Source organism: Miscanthus floridulus, chromosome 3, assembly GCF_019320115.1.
Source record: "Miscanthus floridulus cultivar M001 chromosome 3, ASM1932011v1, whole genome shotgun sequence".
In the NCBI taxonomy this organism is placed as follows: domain Eukaryota; kingdom Viridiplantae; phylum Streptophyta; class Magnoliopsida; order Poales; family Poaceae; genus Miscanthus; species Miscanthus floridulus.
The window spans coordinates 128,315,516-128,336,044 of record NC_089582.1 but is presented as its reverse complement, the minus strand read 5'-3'; the positions used below and the strand labels follow the sequence as shown (position 1 = coordinate 128,336,044).

The window sequence follows — 20,529 nt, the reverse complement described above, 5'->3', positions numbered from 1 at the left end:
TCTGTTCTTTCGGTCTCCAGCGCTTACGGACAACTCTTCTACTCGCAGATCGTAGCACACCAACAAACATACAAGCAAACAAATAGAGAGACGACTAAGAGCACTACACCACACGAGACAAAACAACGTACTAAAAGAGAGTAGCTCTACAGTCACAAGATCAAAAGAAACGCCGATAATGTAACTATGTTAAAAAAAATTGGCTACCTGGAGTTTTATATTATAAAAAAAACAGTTACAAGCTTGATTTATTTTAATTAAGGAAAATCATATTAATTCAGATTAGTCATTTTTTATTCAAAAACCAAGTTAAACCTAATCGTATTTTATTCATAAATGTTGCCGTATAAATTAGGCAAATTAAACTTTAATTTTGTAAAATAAAATAACATGTGGGAACATCTATTCGAATTAGATATGACTCATGTTTAGACTATGCAATTTATAATTTAGAAACACGATTATGTTAGTAATTAATCATATCAATATTTGTATATAAAACACCGAAGTATAAAATCTATATGGATTTCAATTATAAAACTAGTTGCATCAACTTAATATTTAAATTATAAAACTCAAAAACATTTAGCATCGCTAATAACACGTGGATCGCGTCGATATGGTACTAACGCAACATGAACGGACTAAAACAGGTTAAGATGGTGATGAATCGGGTATCAACGAGATTTAATATGCATTGATTGGAAAAAGAAAAGCATCAGATAGTTAAGCTGCATGTGCTCGTGAATAGCACGGAAGGCTGAAGATACGTACATGAGAGGCAAACAAACATGTGCACTAGGTGAATTTTCTGCAGAATCCTTGCATGCTAAATAGGAGGCGTGACTTGGTTTCCTCTTAAAGTGAAGGAAGGACGTGCAGCAGGTGCTTGCATTCGCAGATGGCTAATCATAAACTTGAAGCAAGAGCAAGTATAATTGCAGATTAAAAATAATAGCAGAGACGTCACGCAAAGAGGCTCACCAACTCCGACGATGATGATTCCGGATAAACTGATCGTGCAGCATGACATGGCTCTTGATTTTAGAGAAGACGACTAGCGCTCCTGGAAGCCGGCGGCAGGAAACACAGTTGTATATGCTAAACTGATGTGCTCGGCTACAGACTTGCAAAGGAGCAATTTGTCAAGGAGGAGACCAACATAGATAACAGAGGTGGTGAAGAGCTTGGGCGTGCGCTCACCGGCAGTAGAAGAAGATCGGCGGCGGCGTGCGGCCAGATTGCACGTGGAGACGAAAGTGTTAGCGAGACCTTCATGTGGTCTTGGTCCTAACGTGATGGATCGGTAGCATGGTTCTCACGAAGATGCATGTCGACGGAGCGGCCACGGTGGCACGTTAGCGACGTTGGCTCCCATATACGTGGCGGCGGCAACTGGGCCAAATGGCGGTGTCCACGCACGGCGAGGCCGCAGGTGGCCATGGCCGACCCGAGGTGACCGGCGGTTGCCCGCGAGGCTCGGGTAATGGTGGCGTAGGCAAGATGATGAAGATGGCGTAGTAGAGAAAGGATGGATGGAAAAATCTAATTTACTATTTTAGGGGTTCTCAAACCAGAGGCTCCCCTTACGTAGTTTTGGTGTGCTTTGTCCAAAGAGTTAGTACATATATAGAGAGAAGAACTCTCCACCTCTACATCAATTAGCAATACGATACTAATTGATGTTGCACCCTCCATATCTTTACTAATAGGCCTAATTAATTATTAAAGCCCATTAGTAGATAAGTGTACGGGCCTTTGAGATTTATTAGGATAATTGCACATGGACTTTGAGGGACTATGGAAAATTGGGCATGGATTTTCCAAATTTCAAAATTAATTAATATCATGAAATAAAAATAATTCTAGAAAGTCTAGAATTACCATTTATATCACGAAAAATGCTTCAAAACTTAGAAAAACACATGGAAAAATCCTAGAGACAGATTGAAGAGCGAAGAACTCAAATAAAATATCTGAAGCTCATGAAAAGATATTTTGGAGCATCTAAAAATTAGATTATGCTCTTAGAAAAATGGGAAGAAGTTCCGATAGAAGCAGGAAAAATTCCAGAGAAGTTTTGAGAGATAGGTTGATGGATGATAAACCCAAAAGGGGTGATTGAAGCAGAAGAAAAGGACCTTGGAAATCTCCAAATGATAAGATTGGGATCAAGAGAGTAGGGATTTGATTACGAAAAAAGATAGATACAGTACGAAGAAAGATAAAGACTTACTAAACGCGTTTTTCAAAATTTTACTTACTCACAACACCAAGTCAAGCAACAAGCAAACCTCACATCATCCAAACTCCCGTCAAAATTAGAAAACTTTAAAAATTCATATTTTTCCTATAACTAAATTTGCGCTAGTTCAAACTTGGTAAATTTTATCCAAATATTAAAACCTTTCATTTTATTTAGTGTTTTTTATGCACAGCCCAAAATCAGAAATTTTGGAGTGTGGCAGTTTTGCTATATAGAAAATAAAATAAGATTTTGTCTAATTTATTTTCTATTTGAATTAGGATTCCTATTCCTATTCAGTTTATTCAGGCTCGGAGAGATCTATTTGTCCCAACTATCTAGGGTCATATAAGTCTAAACAGAAGAAACTCTCGACTATCGGTAGAGTTAGGTATAGATATTATTAGGTATAGATTATCAGAGAGCACTAATTAATGGCACACATTTTGATCTGTTGTTATGTTAGTGTAGACCTCTCTATTGCTGTGTTTTGATCCATACATGGATAACCAAGCAAGAAATCGATATTACCTCTAGGAAACCTCCAATTCCCACTAAGACATCAATTGTGTTGTTTGTACAATCCATGCATAGGATCAATGAGTTGTAGTTTGAGAAAAGTTCTATTGATGAGTTTGTTGAAACAATTTATGTTAACCAAAATAGAAGTTTTGGCATCTGATGTATGCCACGGGCCCGTGCTCCAAGAGCTGCTCGTACCATGGCTTACCCTTACCCTGGGTTGCATTAGTCTATATTTAGAGTCGTGCAGTGTAACTTACCCTTGTTTGGTTGCTCGAGATGATTTTTTTGCACATTGCTCAAAGCAGGCCCAGTGCTGCATTACCTAGTACGCTAGATTTGGTCGCTTGCACAAGCCAATGGAATAGGGGTGGATAACGATCCAACTGGACTTTGTTTTTAGCTTTCTTCGAGATTAATATATTCTTGTGATAGACCGAACCAAGCAAACCGTATTTGTGATTTGTACGAGATCAGGGTTCCTATTTCACTGCAACGTAGGGGTATATATATTTGAAACGCAACACAAAAGCGCTGAAACTGTAGTCCATTTGTCTCTCATGATAAACATAAACTCCGCTCTTGAGATTTTTTTTTTCTAAGAGGTTGCTTGAGGGACCTTCTTCTCCTTAGCATGCTCGGAAAATTCACAGCAGCTGCAGCCAAGTGTGCCGTGCTCATCATAGCTTCAACCTCTGGGTGCGCATCGTCAATCTCATACTCGATAGTCGACCTGATCACCTACGAGTTGGGCCCTTTGGAAATGATGTCAAACCGTATCACGTAGGCCAGGAACCCCAGCTTCAGAATGTCGCCATCAATGGCTTCTGCCTCCTTGGTATAGTTCTCGTTGTCAACTTTGATGAACTTTCCGTAACTCTGCAGCCCAGGCCGGATCCCTAGCAAGAGCAATTTAAATGACATACCATAGAATATATTTTTATAATTTACATATTTTATGTCATAGATGTTATTACTCTTTCTTATAAAGTTAGTTAAACCTAAGATAGTTTGACTTACATGGGTTCTAGAAAAATTGATTTATTTGGAGACTCAGGGACTTACATGTGTCTTTATATATACAAATAAGAGAAAAATTTATGGTCAGTTCTTCAACTTGGCATGAGATGTCATCTAGGTCCATTTACTCTTAATGTTATTTTTTTTTTGTTCATAAACTTGGCTTTTGGTATCGTCCAGGTCCAAAAGGATCCTAACTCGCTCTGTACGCTGATGTGGCACGTTGACTGTGCATTGAAGTCAACTCAACATGTGGGGCCTTCTTGTCAGGTCCTCTTCACCCATTCTTCTCTCCTCCGAGCTTGCTCGTCTGATCCCGCCCCTACACCTGGCCCCACCACTGCACCGAGCCCCAACGCCACGTTGTCCTCGGCGTCGTCGGCCGCCGCCCCGTACGCAGCCGACATCGACGCCGCAGCTGCTCCTTCCTCGAGCTCCTCCCCTATGCGCCGCCACCGACTTGCACCAGCTCCTCCACCGTGCCGCCGGCCTCACCGCAACGGAGTCCGCATCCCTCCTCCGCCCCTCCTCAGCGCCCACCCCCGCATGGGCCGCCTCCTCCAGGAGCTCGCGGGCCTTCGCCTCCCTGGGAGCGAAGTCAAGGCCGTAATGGTGTCCGACTCGACGAACGAGCCTTCCCGCCTCCTTGAGCTCCTGCGCGACCTCTGGTGCTGGGATGGAGGCGATGAGGGACCAGATCCTCACCCGACAGCGGGTGGAGCTCCTGCGCGCGCGGTGGCGGACTCGCCATGGCGCCCAACGCACGGAGGCTCTCGGCCGCGGCGTCCCCCTCCCCAGTGCAGCGCATGTCCGCACGGTCGGCATCGCACATCACCCACACAAAGCGGGCCCTGCCAATTCGCGCACCTGCTTCGGCGCAGCACCCACATGACGACGCGGCCAGGAGCGAAAAGGGTTTGCATGTGCGTCGGGAATGGGGAGGACAGGTCTGGGGCAAAGGACCCTTGCAGGGGGACGTTGAGCGCATGGAAGTGCACCACCGCAGGGAGGACGACGTTGCCACCGGGGTTGGGGCCCAGCGATGCAGGCGCGCGCGGGCCTCCTGGAGGTGTGGCTCCGGCGTGGAGATCCTGGCGCGGCGATGAACGGCGGAGGCCCTGACGGCAGGGACGGCGAGCGCGGGTGGCCCAGCGCGCCAACAGCGTCCCCAGCCACGGCGGAGAGCTCGAGCAGCGGGTGGCCCTGCGCGTCGGCAAGAGCCCCGGGACCGTGTCCATGGGTGAAATAAAAATATATTCAACCAATATATGGGTCCCATAGGTCAAGGACGGGTAACATGGTGGATAATTGTTTCTGACATGTGGGCCCCACATGGAAGAGTCATGTCATACACCGTCATCGTGTCACGTAAAGAGTGGGTTAGGACCTATTTGAAGCTGGATGATACCGAAAGCCAAGCTCAACACCCAAAAATAGTATTTTTAAGTGTAGAGAGACCTATATGACATCTCGAGCCAAGTTGAAGGACCGATCATGAATTTTTCTCTGCAAATGAAGTTTCTCTCACTAGGAGGACATGTTACCCTGTTCACTTATGCTGAAATTTGGCTTATACTGATGTTTATACTGAAATATTATGAGAGGAAAACATTGTTCCATTCAGCTATGGAACAATATTTTCTTCTCACAACATCAATGTTTTCGAGTCGTCCAGTTGAACCTAGTCGCCATGGGATCGACTAGAACGATTAATCACGATTAATCATGATTAATTGAACGACTTGTACACGTCGACGGTACCCCTAATCAGTCAGCAGGGACTGATTTGGATGATTAATCGGACGACTTAAAAACATTGCGTAATATTTTAGCATACGCATCAGCATAAGCCGATGGTACCAACACCGCCGTTGCCGCTGACGAGGTCCACCTTGGCGAGCACCTGCAGGAGCAGCTGAGGAGCGTGCCGTAGATCGCCCAGAGCTCAGAGGCGGGGACGTCGGTCTCGCACTCATGGACCTTGCTAGTTCCTCGGCCTTTCAGCTGCTGTTCTGCAGCCTGTGTATGCGTTAGGTGTGCCGCCTGTGCAACCTCTCCGGCTGGTTGTTATACAGCTGCTGCCACTGCTGCTGGCTGGAGCCTCCCTCACATAGTACCGTAGCACCGCACCAGCTGCATTCAGCAGCTGTTCAGCCAGCCGAACGCGCTGAATATATATTGTTCAGCCAGCCTCTCGTTTGGCTTGCTGAAACTTAGCTGAAACTAGCTAAAAACACTATTCTAGCTGAATTGTTATGAGAAAAAAATACTGTTTCGGTTGAAAAAAAAAAGTCGAACAAGCCAGTTTTAAGGTATGCTATCTTTTCTGCTTGGCATCTCCAACGGCCAGAGCAAGGCTGTCATTTGGCTGCATCTGTGGAGTGTCTTGGTGGTTGCCCCTCCGGACGAATTGTCGCGTGCTTTCTGCGCCCTACCAGCCCAGACCGTGGAGCAAGCGTTGGCACAGAATATTCAAGCAAGCGTTCTTAGTTTGTACTTTTTCAACGAAGAAACAATATTTTTCAGCTTTTTATGCTGTAGTTATATTGATAGTCTGAGAACTTATCAATACGCATCTTTCAGCTTGTACTTTTCCAGACTATCAATATATCTACAATATAGAAAACTCAATACAACAATACGCATCTTTCAAGCAAGCGTTGACACAAAATATGCAAATGATAATGAGTCTCAGACCATCAATATCTACTAAATAGAAAGCTCAATACGACAATACATAATACACTGAAACTTGCCATTCCTAGCAATTGTGTTGGATCCCTAATATTCGCAATTGCCTCCATAGAGCATCACCTCAACGTTTCTTTTATTTTTCATCTGTTCACCGGCATCTTCGGGTCAGAGTCTGCATTTGTGTATAAGGATGGCAACGGGGATATACCCGTCGGGTATCGCCGGAACATTCTCTTCCCCGCTACGGAGAATTCATCCTGTCCCCATTCCCGTTAACTGTCTCGGGTATAGATTCTTGCCTATCCCCGTACCCGTCGGGTATCGGTCGGGTAACAGATACCCGACGAGTACTGCATACCCAATAAACAAGGACACTTGGGGTCGCAGCTTTGCAATCGGAGACGTTTCTTCTTCACCCGGGTATAAGTGTCGGAGTCTTGGAGATGCCGAGGAGAAGGTGTGAGGTTGCGAGGAGGACGAGCAAAGGTGGCAGAGAGACCGAACTGAGGAAGCGAGGGGCACGAGCGCTCATGAGGCAGGCGTGCTTGTGCTACTGGCGGAGATGATGAGGAAAAATTGAACTAGGGTTCCTAGAACACACAAACTATATATATGATTGTTCAGATTTGGACCCAAATACCTATGTGGAACTTCTTTGGATATAATACTCGCATGACAGCTCAAATAGTCGGGTTCCCCAACGGGTAACGGGGACGGGTAAACAAGGAACGTTCCCGTATCCGCTATACCCGTCGGGGATGGATTCTTGTCCATTTAGATACCCGCGGATAAATATATGATTACATTCCCATCCCCTAATGGATCAAATACCCGTCGGGTATCGAGCATCGGGGCCCGTTGCCATCACAAATTGTGTAGCCTTGATAGATAGGTCTCAACCACACTGCATTATTAGAGAAGTATGTCAAGATCTGACTTATTCAGACCAAGAGTGTAGTAATTCTTTACGACATGATGATTTGTTTGGGTACAAACTGATGGTAACATTTTGGTCACTGTGACAACGTCAGACAAGAAAAACGCACATATACAGTTAGTTCTCACTATGACAATAACGTGCACGCAAAACCAAACAGAGAATATGATACAACTTTATTTGCTACATATAATGGAAAAGATGATAGTAAACATGCATGTTAGTTCCATATACAACCAAAGCTCCATTAGTTATGCAGCATGTTCGCTTGTTAATTTCAGTTAGGGCTTATCAGCTAGCCAACAGTGTTTTTCTCTCACAACAAATCAGCACCAATCGGGTTTACCAGCCCAGAAACCAACCAGCGAACAGACTGATGAGCTGTTGCAAAGATGAAGAATGCACATTTTGTTAGGAATTTAGATATTTTCATGTTTAATTTAATCCAGAAAAATAGCAGTAAATTCGTAACAACAAATATGTGCACGTGTCAACTACTAGTGGCAATTATGTGGCAGAACCGTCTAATCTAATGCCTCCCAGGAGTACTTGTCTTCCATTAGAGACTAAGTTTCCAAGAGAGGACACTAAACTACGCAGTTTCGTCGAGCATACCCCAACGGAGAACTCGAAAATCTACATTTTTTCATCAGGATCATAAATGAGAGAATAAAGCTTACAATATTCTTAAGTTATTTCTTACATCACTTTATTACAGTACCAGAATATTACCTCAATTTATTATAACAGCGAAATATAACAATGTTATCAGAGTTACAAAGAAAGCCAGATTAGTTTAATGACATGGTGGAGCATTAACATAATGGACATTTTATACAAGCGATGCTAGCAGATTTTACATCTTTTCTTATAAAAGCCTTTCGTGAGGGTTATAAATAAACACTACGGTCGTAGCGTGAAAGGAATCCTCTCTGAGCCCACCAGGAGGTTTCCACACACAAGAGTCAGCTCTAAGCATCCGCCGATCACATGCAACAGGGGAATAAAACCCTGAGTACTCGATTGTACTCAGCAAGACTTACTCGACATGAGAAAAATAAAAGACTCTAAGGATGTGTAAGGCTATCTGACTTGTGGGTTATTGGGTATGCATATGCGAAAGCATTAGTAAACGTGCGTCCTTATATTCAAATTCATTAGCAGTCATCATTAGTTCATTAACTAACCATTCTATGTAAGCATATATGCTACTTTCAAGCAGGTGGTAAGCAATCAGAACCTATTTTACCATCTTTTATATTTCATTTCTTACTACGGTGCTAGACCATAGCCAAATCGTACCGTATCACACGGCGATTCGCGAACCAATGTATCCCAGCTAGGTACCCTCAAAACACACATCCCGTTTGTACCCCAGGCACAAACAAGACCAACTCATTCTACTCCTATCACGGGGTCTAGGTCTCCGTCCAAACTTAGACTCCAAGCCACCACACTTGAGACCCGGTCTTAGTATGGTGCTTAGACCTCCACCTTTCCCCGCCTCCAATCAGTCGGTCTAAAAAGAGCCAGAACCCACTGACAAGAGCGTAATGAGCCTTCCCGCTCCCATAAGCAAGTATGTGCTCAGGATAATAAGTCTGTGACCTGACTACCATCCACAGCAATGGACGATCTTCAATCAACACTGGCGGAACAAGTGCAATCCGAGCCTCGCTCGAATGCCTAACCAAGTCTAGATCCAAAGTACCACTCTGCCCCGTCTCCAATTATCATTCATATATATTCCATGTGATAGTAATGTAATAACAACAATAATAGCTTTTCTATCTGTCGCGAGTGATAGATAATCACTCGACTTCTACCGGATCCTATAGCATAGCAATCTATACGATCCTGACATACTAGTAGGACTCATAGAATAAGGATATATATATATATATATATATATATATATATATATATATATATATATATATATATATATATATATATATGCAAGTGGTTTTCATTCAACTCCTTAAAACTTAATGCACAAGCATAAGATAAAGTGCAGAATAATAGTGGTTATGCACCGGGGCTTGGCTGGGTAAGATATAACCAAAAGTTAGCATTCCATCATAGTGACACGATCATCAATGCATCATCTTTTCCGCTACTTCAGTCGACTCTATGATCCATCAGTTGTTCCTATTATGATATACGTGGATACAACAGCAATGACTGTAATTAATCAACGGTAACCACAACTCTTAAATATACGATTATGCTCTGCAAGCTAACGAGCTAGATTTAATGAGTAACGTACTGGTCTACGTATCCACATCGTCAAGTAAGGCTTTGTCTACAGAAAAATGTTTTAGTTCTAAAGTCCCAAAGTGTTTTGGTATTTTATTGATTAAACATATATTTTTGAACTAGGGCTCATTTAGCTACCTTAGCAAACTAATTATTATAGATCTACAAAAATTACAGTGACCACCTAATAATAGTGAGGAATTTACTATAAAAGATTTAGAGCCAATACTATCACCAATTTATCATAATAATTCCCACAAGTTTATATCTTACAATATTAAGCATCTTAAATTAATTAGATAACTCCTAGAAATATTACAAAACTATGTGAACAAAATATACTAGCAGATAGATCATAATTTTAGGAACCTAACAAAATTTGTTTCACAATTTTTGGACATATAAACGATTTTATATTTGAATAACAAAATTAGCCTAGAATTTATTTTAGAAAATCTTTACTAATTCACTTGGAGAAAGAAAAGGGCACCGCGGCCCACTTGGCCCAGGGCGGGGTGTGGCCATGCGTGGCATCGTCGGCCCAGCAACATCCCAAGGCGAGGAGCCGTGCACACTAGGTAATCTTGCAAAAAGGCCCCTGGATACTAGAAGAACTACGCAACGCAACGTGTCCCTATTCCAACAGAGAGAGGATTTGCGCTCAGCACCCTGCAAAGACTCATCTTTGCAACGGGCATGCCCCCGGGCGCGCGTGCGCTGGTGGCACGACGCATCGACGGTTACGCCGGCCAACGGTAGGGTTAGCCGACGTCCGAAAGGGGTCGAATACCTAAACCTAAACAAAGGGGGACCCTGGAAGGTGGTTTGGTGACTAGCAGGGCCCTACAGCGCCCTGGCCACAACAGGTAGGTGGAACAGCGCCATTCACGACGTTGGCACTGCTACTCCGATAATCTAGAGCGGCGGTAAGACAAACAGGAAGGCGTGGGAGCACCAGGAGCTTACCACATTTCTAGCCAAGGTGATGGTTGGGGTCGAGGAAGGTGGAGCCACGCTGGCCACGTACGAGCGGGCGGTGCGGTGGCACTCCGAGCGCGGCACCTCTGCGTCAACACGTCGTTGATAGTGCCTCCAGTGGAACTAGCGCACGCATGAGGGCGAGGAGGCCAAGGTAGGCTCATAGGAGCAAGTAATCGAATCGCTACCTGAAGCATACCGGCTTACCCCCCCCCCCACCGAGTTAAGGCATGGCAGCGGAGGCGACCGGCGATGAGGAAAAACATGAAATTGGTCGGCAACGGAGCTTGGATGTGGCTCAGGGCGGGTGGCTCAGCTAGACAACTCTATGGTAGAGCTATAAGTGCGACGAATCGAGCTCTAATGGACTGAGGTGCGTGAATTTCAAATCCTCTACGGGAGGGGACGTCAGCCTGTTGTCCATGATGGCGGTGATGGCTTGCGACAAGTCCCATCGGCGCAGCGGTCTCCATAAATGGGCACGTGAAAGGTCCTAATGGCTAGAGGGGGGGGTGAATAGCCTAATAAAAATTTCTATAACAGCACTTAACTAAATGGTTAGACAATTATAAGGTGAAGCAAATGTTGCGCTAGCCTACTCAAAAGCAAGCCACCTATCACAATTCTAGTTTAGATAGTATCTATTCACACAATAGCTAAGATACTACTCTATGTCAGTGTGCTCTCAAAGGCTAACTAAAGAGTCACACCAACCAAGCAAGCAAGCTCTCACAACTAGGTATACTAAAGAGCTTGACAACTAGTTTGCGGTAATGTAATGAGAGTGATCAAGAAGGTTATACCGCCGTGTAGATGAATGAACCAATCAATCACAAGGATGAATAACAATGAAGACCAATCACCTCAGGATCAATGATGAACACAATAATTTTTACCGAGATTCACTTGCTTGCCGACAAGCTAGTCCTCGTTGTGGCGATTCACTCACTTGGAGGTTCACGCGCTAATTGGCTTCACACGCCAAACCCTCAATAGGGTGCCGCACAACCAACACAAGATGAGGATCACATAAGCCACTGAGCAATCCACTAGAGTACCTTTTGGCTCTCTGCCGAGGAAAGGTCAAGAACCCCTCACAATCACCACGATCGGAGTCGGAGACAATCACCAACCTCCGCTCGATGATCTTCGCTGCTCCAAGCCGTCTAGGTGGCGGCAACCACCAAGAGATCGATAAGCGAAAATCCGCAGCGAAACACGAACACCAAGTGCCTCTAGATGCAATCACTCAAGCAATGCACTTGGATTCTCTCCCAATCTTACAAAGATGATGAGTCAATGATGGAGATGAGTGGGAGGGCTTTGGCTAAGCTCACAAGGTTATTATGTCAATGAAAATTGTCAAAGGTAGTGAGCTACAGCCAGTCCATGAGGCTTAAATAGAAGCCCCCACGAATATAGCTGTTATACCCCTTCACTGAGCATAACGCGGGCTGACCGGACGCTCCGGTCAGTTGACTGGACACTGAGCCCCCAGCGTCCGGTCGCTCGTAGTCAGCCACGTGTCCTAACTTTAACGGTCATCAGTCTTGACCGGACACTACGCTTGAGTTGACCGGACGCTGAACACCCAGCGTCCGGTCGTTTACAGTAAGGTCCCAAAACCTGACTTTTGCTGACCGGACGTGTCCGGTCATGCTCGACCGGACCCTGCAAGCGTCCGGTCATACTGTGACTTTTTACTGTGCTGACTGACAACACGACCGGACGCAGCCCTTCAGCGTCCGGTCGCTGAGCGACCCGGCGTTCGGTCAGTTGACCGACGCCAGCATCTTTGCGACCAACTCCATTTCACCTCTAACTTCTTCACTCTTGTTCAAATGTGCCAACCACCAAGTGTATCACCTTGTGTACATGTGTTAGCATATTTTCACAAACATTTTCAAGGGTGTTAGTTCTCCACTAGATTCTAAATGCATATGCAATGAGTTAGAGCATCTAGTGGCACTTTGATAACCGCATTCTGATACGAGTTTCACCCCTCTTAATAGTACGGCTATCAAACCTAAATGTGATTACACTCTCTAAGTGTCTTGATCACCGAAATAAAATAGCTCCTATGGTTTATACCTTTGCCTTGAGCTTTTTATTTTTCTCTTTCTTCTTTCCAAGTCCAAGCACTTAATCATCACCATGGCATCATCTTCATCATGCTATGATCTTTGTTTGCTTCGCAATTTGGAGTGTGCTACCTATCTCATGATCACTTGATAAACTAGGTTAGCACTTAGAGGTTTCATTAATTCACCAAAACCAAACTAGAGCTTTCAGCACGTAGGGAGGGCAGAGCGCGGGCAAGGAAACGCCACAGCGCCTGCCTTGACTCTCTGGCTGGACGCGACTCGTGTCGAGCCAAAGAGACAAGGGAGGGTCAGGATTTTACACGACTCGTCCTTGCCTCGGCGATGCGTGGCTGGCTACTAGCGAGGTCAAGCACACGTGCAACAGCGAGCGTGCACACCGGCACGAGACGCGTGCTTGGCTAGAAGCGGCGTGAGCGATGTGACTAAACGACGAGCGGTGGCATGCCTACGCTATGGCGCTTGGGCGGTGGTGGCACGGTCAGATGGCCGTATGGCCTCTTGCCACTTGGTGTACGACGGTTCAAACGTCGAGGACGATAGTGACGTAGCAGCGATAGCGACACGGTCCGAGGCCGTGGCACGACAGCACAACGATGCGTGCAACGAACAGCGCAGGCTGCAGCGAAGGGAGGGAGAGAGAGAGAGAGAGAGAGAGAGAGCAGCGCAGCAGCGTCGCAGTGGCGACAGCGACAGCGGCAGCAACACAGAGCGCTACAGCATGGCAGCTGCAGCGGCGGTCAGCCGGGCCGAGGCCGGCCATCGCCATGGCACGGGCGATCGCAGCCGGCAAGCGCATGGCCGAGCGCGGCGTTGCCAAGCCATGGCGTGGTGACCGCGGCCAGAAGGCCCAACAGCCGCGCCTAAATACAATTTTGACTATTTAAAACTTTTAATTAGCGACTAAAACCATCACTAACATGACTAACCCTTATACCATTGCAAAGCACTCATGAAGATGCAAATCACCAGGCCAAAACATGACACTAGTTTTTAATTCCATTTTTTGGGATTTGAACGCCAAAATAGCATAGTCATTATAATTTTAGACTTAAGAGAAATCTAGGGTTCAATTTAAACTAACAATCCTTAACACTTTTGCCTAAACTTTTAAAAAGGTCTAAACCGTATTCATTTCACCCAACAAACATCTCATGCAATAGTCCATACTTTATACTAATCTTATGGAAACAAAATATTTAAGCACTATTTAATTAGTTTGCTTAATATAATTTCACAAAATTCGTCACTTTAAACATAAGTTCAAATGTTTGCAGACTTAATGAAAAGAGTTTATTTGAATTTCAAATTGGGATTTTTGAACTCCCAAAAATATTAGTTAACAATATTTATTCTAAAAATCCAAGTTGCATTTTGATCTACTAAACTTACGCTTCGAATTTTATTTAAGTACTATATACAAGTCGTATTTTATTTTTGTTTATAAAAATTATTTTTCGTGCCAAAAAATTAAAACGACCTATCCCATTTTTCTTGTTAGGATTTTCATTAGCACTTTTATGCACTAAGTTAACTGGGGATATTTAGTTGAGTCCACAAAAGTGAGTCACATAGAATTCGTTTATCATTTTATGTGCGTTTTAAAATTTTAAAACCCGAAAACTTGATTGGTTAATCCCTCTTGGGCCTCAATTTCGGTGCTAAACAAGTTCGTAACACCAGGGGGTGTTACACTATGATGAATAGACTGATCATGTTGAAGAGCACAAAAGCCTTACTGAGCATAGAAACAGTAAGATTAGAAGTATACCAAGCGGAGGGACCCCATGCTTAAGGCACCGACGGCTCCACGCGCACTAGTCGACATAGTGCATTGCTCGATGTCGCGGACCACAGTCGATGCAGGACGAGGTTCGCAGTGCCGTCCCTCGAACACCCACTAGGAAGAAGACGACCCGAGGAGGAGGAAGAAGACGAAGATGACCCGATGAAATTAGCGGGCAGTCACGGAGACGCTCCCTAAAAACGTGATGGTAACGACGAAGAACGCACGGTCTTTCTTCTTCCGTGGACATGATACACGAAATGATCATTGATGGGGTTTGACAACTTCTGAAAAACTTTTGGAGTGCCGATATGCACTCCAGATTGATTAACTCTACTTCGGGGAGCCAGCTGAATTCTTGGAGGTTTCAGAAATAACTCATCTTGGTAACAAGCATGACGACCTTCAGGTTTGTAATGCTTAGGCAGGAACTTACCTAGGGACACCATCTTGCTGTTGCCAGTGACGTTGAAGAGCTGCAGGTCCATCTCATACCGCAGGGTGCACCGCGCCCCGAAGACAGCCAGGCCCATCTTGCCTCCCTTGGACCTTGGGCCTTGGGCCTTTTAACGTGGAAGGGTGTAGGCGCAGCCACCCTTACCCCCAACCCCAACAAGTGCTGGCATTGGATGTTCATGTTAATTGTTCATGTGTTCATTGTGGGCGTTGATCATCCATATCCCCTCATCCCCGCCTGCTCCAGTGGCTTGCAACGAGAGGGCCGCTGCCACGATGGCCTCTCCGGGGGCCTGCAACGAACGACCTACTGCCGCAATGTCCTCTCCGGTGGAGTGCAACGAATGGCCCGCTGCCGCGATGACCATCTTGGCGCGGTCAAGGCTGGGCATGCATGACCGCAGTGCGACAGATTGCGCGCCGGTTGTAGCTCCGGCGGCCGCTGCGCCAATCCACGGGCCTCATGCACCGCGGGCTTGGACGAGTCCATCCACGTGCGCCGTACGTGAGCCGCAGGCCGCTGAGGAAGAGCAGGAGGAGGCGCAGGCGAGCAGCGTGATCGAGAAGTAGAATCCGGCGTTGCTGTTTGAGTAGGAGGAAACGGCTAGCGAGACTGGCAAACAGCTAGCGCGTGGAGAGGCTGTTCCAATGGTTCGGCTGTCGCTTCTCGCATGGTTGACAGGTTGAGCGTGTGCGATTCAAGGTTTACTCTACCGATATTTTTGAAATCTAGGTGGTCACGGATAAACATAAATATAGGATATATTGGAATTCTATCCGTGATAGAAAAAAAAAATTAAACAAAAAGTAGCACATTTTGTTCAGGAAAACACATAGATCATTTCTAATGCATTTAACATAAAAAACTAAATAATACCATATTATCAATTGCCCATTCAACGAGGAGGGCAGCGACGCGGCTGGAGCATGCAAGTGTGTTACGGTGGTGGCAACTTGAACCTTGAAGAGAAGAGGAGAGAAAATGAAACATTGATTAAGAATAGAGCATTGGGTGAGCTTTGTTGTCTATTTGAGCAGATAAATTTTGAAATTCTAAAAATTTCGGGTGATAGAGTAAAAATTTCGGGCCCAACCGATAAACGGGATATATTGAAAATTTCGGAATTTATTGTCATGGTGCGATTTAGAAGGAAACGCAGAAAGGGCAGGGTAGGTCGGTGCGGGGGCGGAAGGGGAGATTCTGTTGGTATGTGCCTCTGCGCGCATTTGATTCACCGTCCAGGTGTTACGCTTGGGACCGCTAATCCGTGGGCGGGCCGGGAGCTGGTCGGTGAGCGATCAAGGAAGCCCTTCACAAACGAGTGAACGACAGTGGGAGAGGGATAATATTTCAGGCACGTCCTGATCACGTTCAAACGAGTGACAAATGTGTGGAGAATTTGTGACCGCGTCCTGATGTCGTCCCCGATAGGTTCATCTGGGCGTACAGAGCTTTTTTCCAAGGGGGCGTCCTAGCTTGCCGTGGTCGGTTGAGAATTGTTGACACACACCTGTGTACGTACTTTGATCACTCGTACAGGCATGACTTTTTTTTGGCCTGGATGGCGACCAAATACCGCTCCTAATCGGCTAATCCCTTTGAAATTCAACGCCCATGAAACCGTAGAAGCCACCGTGCTGATGTTGAGAGTGACAACGATGGCAGCAGGACAATGTAAAGCCGAGTCGCAAACTGCTTCGGTTCTTCCAGGCAGATTCATTCACCAAATCATACCGGCACAAAGATGCCGTGCTCTGACCAGGTCCACATTACCGTCGTGTTAGAGCTAGCCGCCACGACGCCGAGCATGATATATCTCACCAGCTTATAAACGCGAACGTTCCAACGCCATTCTTGTATACTCCTGGTCTCCTGCAGCTTCTAGCTCGCTTTCCATCATTCCATTCCATGCCATCACCGACGCAAATGGCTTCGCTCGCCATTCTCGTTTCCCTCGTGTGCGCAGCGCTTGCCTCCGATGCCGCGGCCGTCCGCGTGGAGCTCACGCGCATCCACGCCGACCCCAGCGTGACCGCGTCCCAGTTCGTCCGCGACGCCCTGCGCCGCGACATGCACCGGCAGCTAGCTGCGTCGTCGTCCGACGGCACGGTGTCCGCGCCGACCCAGATCTCGCCCACCCCCGGGGAGTACCTGATGACGCTGGCCATCGGCACGCCGCCGCTGTCCTACCAGGCCATCGCCGACACGGGCAGCGACCTCATCTGGACGCAGTGCGCGCCCTGCAGCTCCCAGTGCTTCCAGCAGCCGACACCGATGTACAACCCGTCCAGCTCCACCACGTTCGGCGTGCTCCCGTGCAACAGCTCGCTGAGCCTGTGCGCGGCGGCGCTGTCCGGGACGACCCCGCCGCCCGGGTGCACCTGCATGTACAACCAGACGTACGGCAGCGGCTGGACGTTTGTCTTTCAGGGGTCCGAGACGTTCACGTTCGGGTCGTCCACGCCGGCCGATCAGGCCCGCGTCCCGGGCATCGCCTTCGGATGCAGCAACGCGAGCGGCGGCTTCAACACCTCGTCGGCGTCCGGCCTCGTCGGGCTGGGCAGGGGGAGCCTGTCGCTCGTCTCCCAGCTCGGTGTCCCCAAGTTCTCCTACTGCCTCACGCCGTACCAGGACACCAACAGCACCAGCACGCTCCTCCTCGGGCCGTCGGCGTCGCTCAACGACACCGGCGTAAGCTCCACGCCTTTCGTCGCCGGCCCTTCCAGTGAGCCCATGAGCACCTACTACTATCTCAACCTCACCGGCATATCCCTCGGCACGACGGCACTGTCCATCCCGCCCAACGCCCTCTCGCTGAAGGCAGACGGCACCGGCGGCTTCATCATCGACTCTGGCACCACCATCACATTACTGGGAAACACGGCGTACCAGCAGGTCCGCGCCGCGGTCGTCTCCCTGGTGACGCTGGCCACGACAGACGGGTCGGCAGCCACGGGGCTCGACCTGTGCTTCGAGCTGCCGTCCTCAACGTCGTCGCCGCCGGCCATGCCGAGCATGACGCTCCACTTCGACGGCGCGGACATGGTGCTCCCGGCGGAGAGCTACATGATGTCGGACTCCGGCTTGTGGTGCCTGGCCATGCAGAACCAGACCGACGGCGGGTTAAGCATTCTCGGCAACTACCAGCAGCAGAACATGCACATCCTCTACGACGTTGGGCAGGAGACATTGTCGTTTGCTCCGGCCAAGTGCAGCACGCTCTGATCAGAGCTTTACAGAACTGCAAACATGTGTGTGCATAGGTTTCATGATGATTTTTTCTTTTGAGTTTTGTTATATATGTAATAATGGGCCGTCAAGAAATCTGTTCCAATTTTTTTATGGAAATCCTATTCCAATTCAAATGCTGAAATTCGAACTAGACTACCACAAGCAATAGATACATATAGCATTGACTTGTCGGCTGGGCGCAGTGCTATTTCCCTTGTGACAGTCTAGTTGTGGTTTAGTTTTTTTTTTTTTTGTTTTAGGAAAAGGAATTTTTAGGGCGTTTACTAGAGTTGTGTTGTAAATAAAGCAGGAGATATTTTTTTCCTTTGGGATCGATGTACTTCGTTCTTCATTTTTTTTTTTTGTCAGGGTTTTATTCTTCATTTGAAATGCACTTCTCAGGAGCACATAAGCATCACAAATTCATTTTCAATACCTACAAGAAACAAAATTATTTATCTTTGCATGTCCTCTCTATTTATCTTCTAACGCAGTATCCATATAAATACTTTATAGCCTCTATCCATTTTTTTTGGTAATAAACTTATCACCTATTGTATATGTTATTTCATCCATGTCCATATTTTCCTCTCTCTCTCTCTCTCTCTCTCTCTCTCTCTCTCTCTCTCTCTCTCTCTCTCTCTATCCATTTAAATTTGAATTTAGTTGATACCTTGTTTCTGCAATTTTTTGTTCTCAAATTTAAATTCAAACTCTTGTGCATATTGTACTGTTTATCAAAACTCTCGTTTAAGAATGCACCACAATGCTCAAGATAGCATATAGTTTAAAGTGAGATCTAAAACTGGGCCTAGGTCTTATAATTATGAGAATATTATAATTAAGACAAATCTCAAAAACTTGGGAGATCATAGTCAATTTTGGTGTGCACTAACCTCCTTCGTGGCTCAAGATATTGAATTGTCTTATCAAGAATTACATGTGTAGTGGTACTTTTTATAAAATAAAATAGTATAACAATACTATCAATGTAAATGTCATAATGTTTTAGTTGAAATATAAAATTGTATCTAAAGTAATACCTGTGTAATGACCCAAAAAATCCAATCTTATTAAACTTTTGTTAAATCCTTGTAAAACATGCCTTCTACCTTAGGTCAGCCTGAGAAGCCCAAGCCCAGGTGTAGAGCTTGGTTGAGGCCAAGATGGACCATGGCCCTCCTTACTCAACTTAATCTCCATTAAGTAAATAATAGTTTCGGTACTATTTACCAGGGGTGTTTAGAGCTCAGTTACATGGACTAGCCCGTCCTATTAATTCGGTCAAACTCCAACACTGCTGAGCTCGTGACATGAGCCTAACCAACATATCACCATCCTTGGATGTCTTGGTCATAACCTTTTCTCTAAAACCCTCTTGCATCATCCCTCTCGATAAGATGTTCCTCAGCGGCGTTCTCTACAACAGTGGCATGAACATTGTAAATCCACATCAATGCACCTTCTTATCTTGAGTAGTGCCCATTCAAACATATTCCCTTCTCTATGTACAGTAAACTTCGATAACCTTCACCATAAGCAAAACTATGATAATCTAATTCTTGCTTGTACCTCAACAAGTTGGCGCCTCTCCATTTCGAGGTACGCTAGTTGATCCATGAGGCGTTTGAACTGTCCACGGAGGTACTCGTGGTACTCTTAAGGGCCCTCCAGTCATTGTGGGGGTGTCCGCCATGTATCACTCCTGAGACGGCTAGTAGCTTCTCATGCTTTCATTATCTTAGGCGGAACTACAGGTGGAGTAGCCGAAGAAATTGCCAAGGATCCGAAAGTGGGTAAGATCAGCGATGTTGAACTCGGTGATGTCATCCGCCATTAGGCTAATCATGCCAACAAACATGGAGTGGAAGTCAGGGACAAAGTGTAGATGCATCTTATGGAGAAGCTCATCTTGGATGGTGCGTGGCCGTGTTCCCGAGCCCGACGGGGTACTCTTGAGGCCCCTCCAGTCATTGTGGGGTGTCCTGTGTCCGCCATGTAGCACTCCTGAGATGGTTTACTTTTCATGCTTTCATTATCGGATGCAGAACTACATGTGGAGTAGTCAAAGAACCTGGCGAGGATCCAAAAATGGTTAAAATTAGCGATGTCGAACTCAGTGATGCCGTCCGCCATCGGGCTAATCATGCCAACAAACATGGAGTGGAAGTTAGGGACAAAGTGTAGATGCATCTGGAGAAGCTCGTCTTGGATGGTGCGGGTCCGTGTTCTTGAGCCCGACGGGGTACTCAGGAAGGGCATGTGGCAATTCCTCTGCCAACAAAAATCAAATATGAA

General features: G+C 46.2%; 1 protein-coding gene and 1 pseudogene across 1 annotated transcript; one reads left to right on the top strand and one right to left on the bottom strand.

Moving 5' to 3' along the window:
• Positions 1-3,365: 3,365 nt before the first annotated feature.
• LOC136544419 (norbelladine synthase-like) lies at positions 3,366-15,076 on the bottom strand (annotated as a pseudogene).
• Positions 15,077-16,817: 1,741 nt separating this feature from the next.
• On the top strand, positions 16,818-18,589 carry LOC136546891 (aspartic proteinase nepenthesin-1-like). The gene has a single exon (XM_066538845.1). The coding sequence runs from the start codon at positions 16,909-16,911 to the stop codon at positions 18,223-18,225; it is 1,317 nt and encodes a 438-aa protein (XP_066394942.1). The 5' UTR covers positions 16,818-16,908; the 3' UTR covers positions 18,226-18,589.
• Positions 18,590-20,529: the final 1,940 nt, after the last annotated feature.

What these genes read in the sequence shown, in the direction of transcription:
- LOC136546891 (XM_066538845.1), top strand. Translation starts at nt 16,909, where the DNA reads ATGCCATCACCGACGCAAATGGCTTCGCTCGCCATTCTCGTTTCCCTC.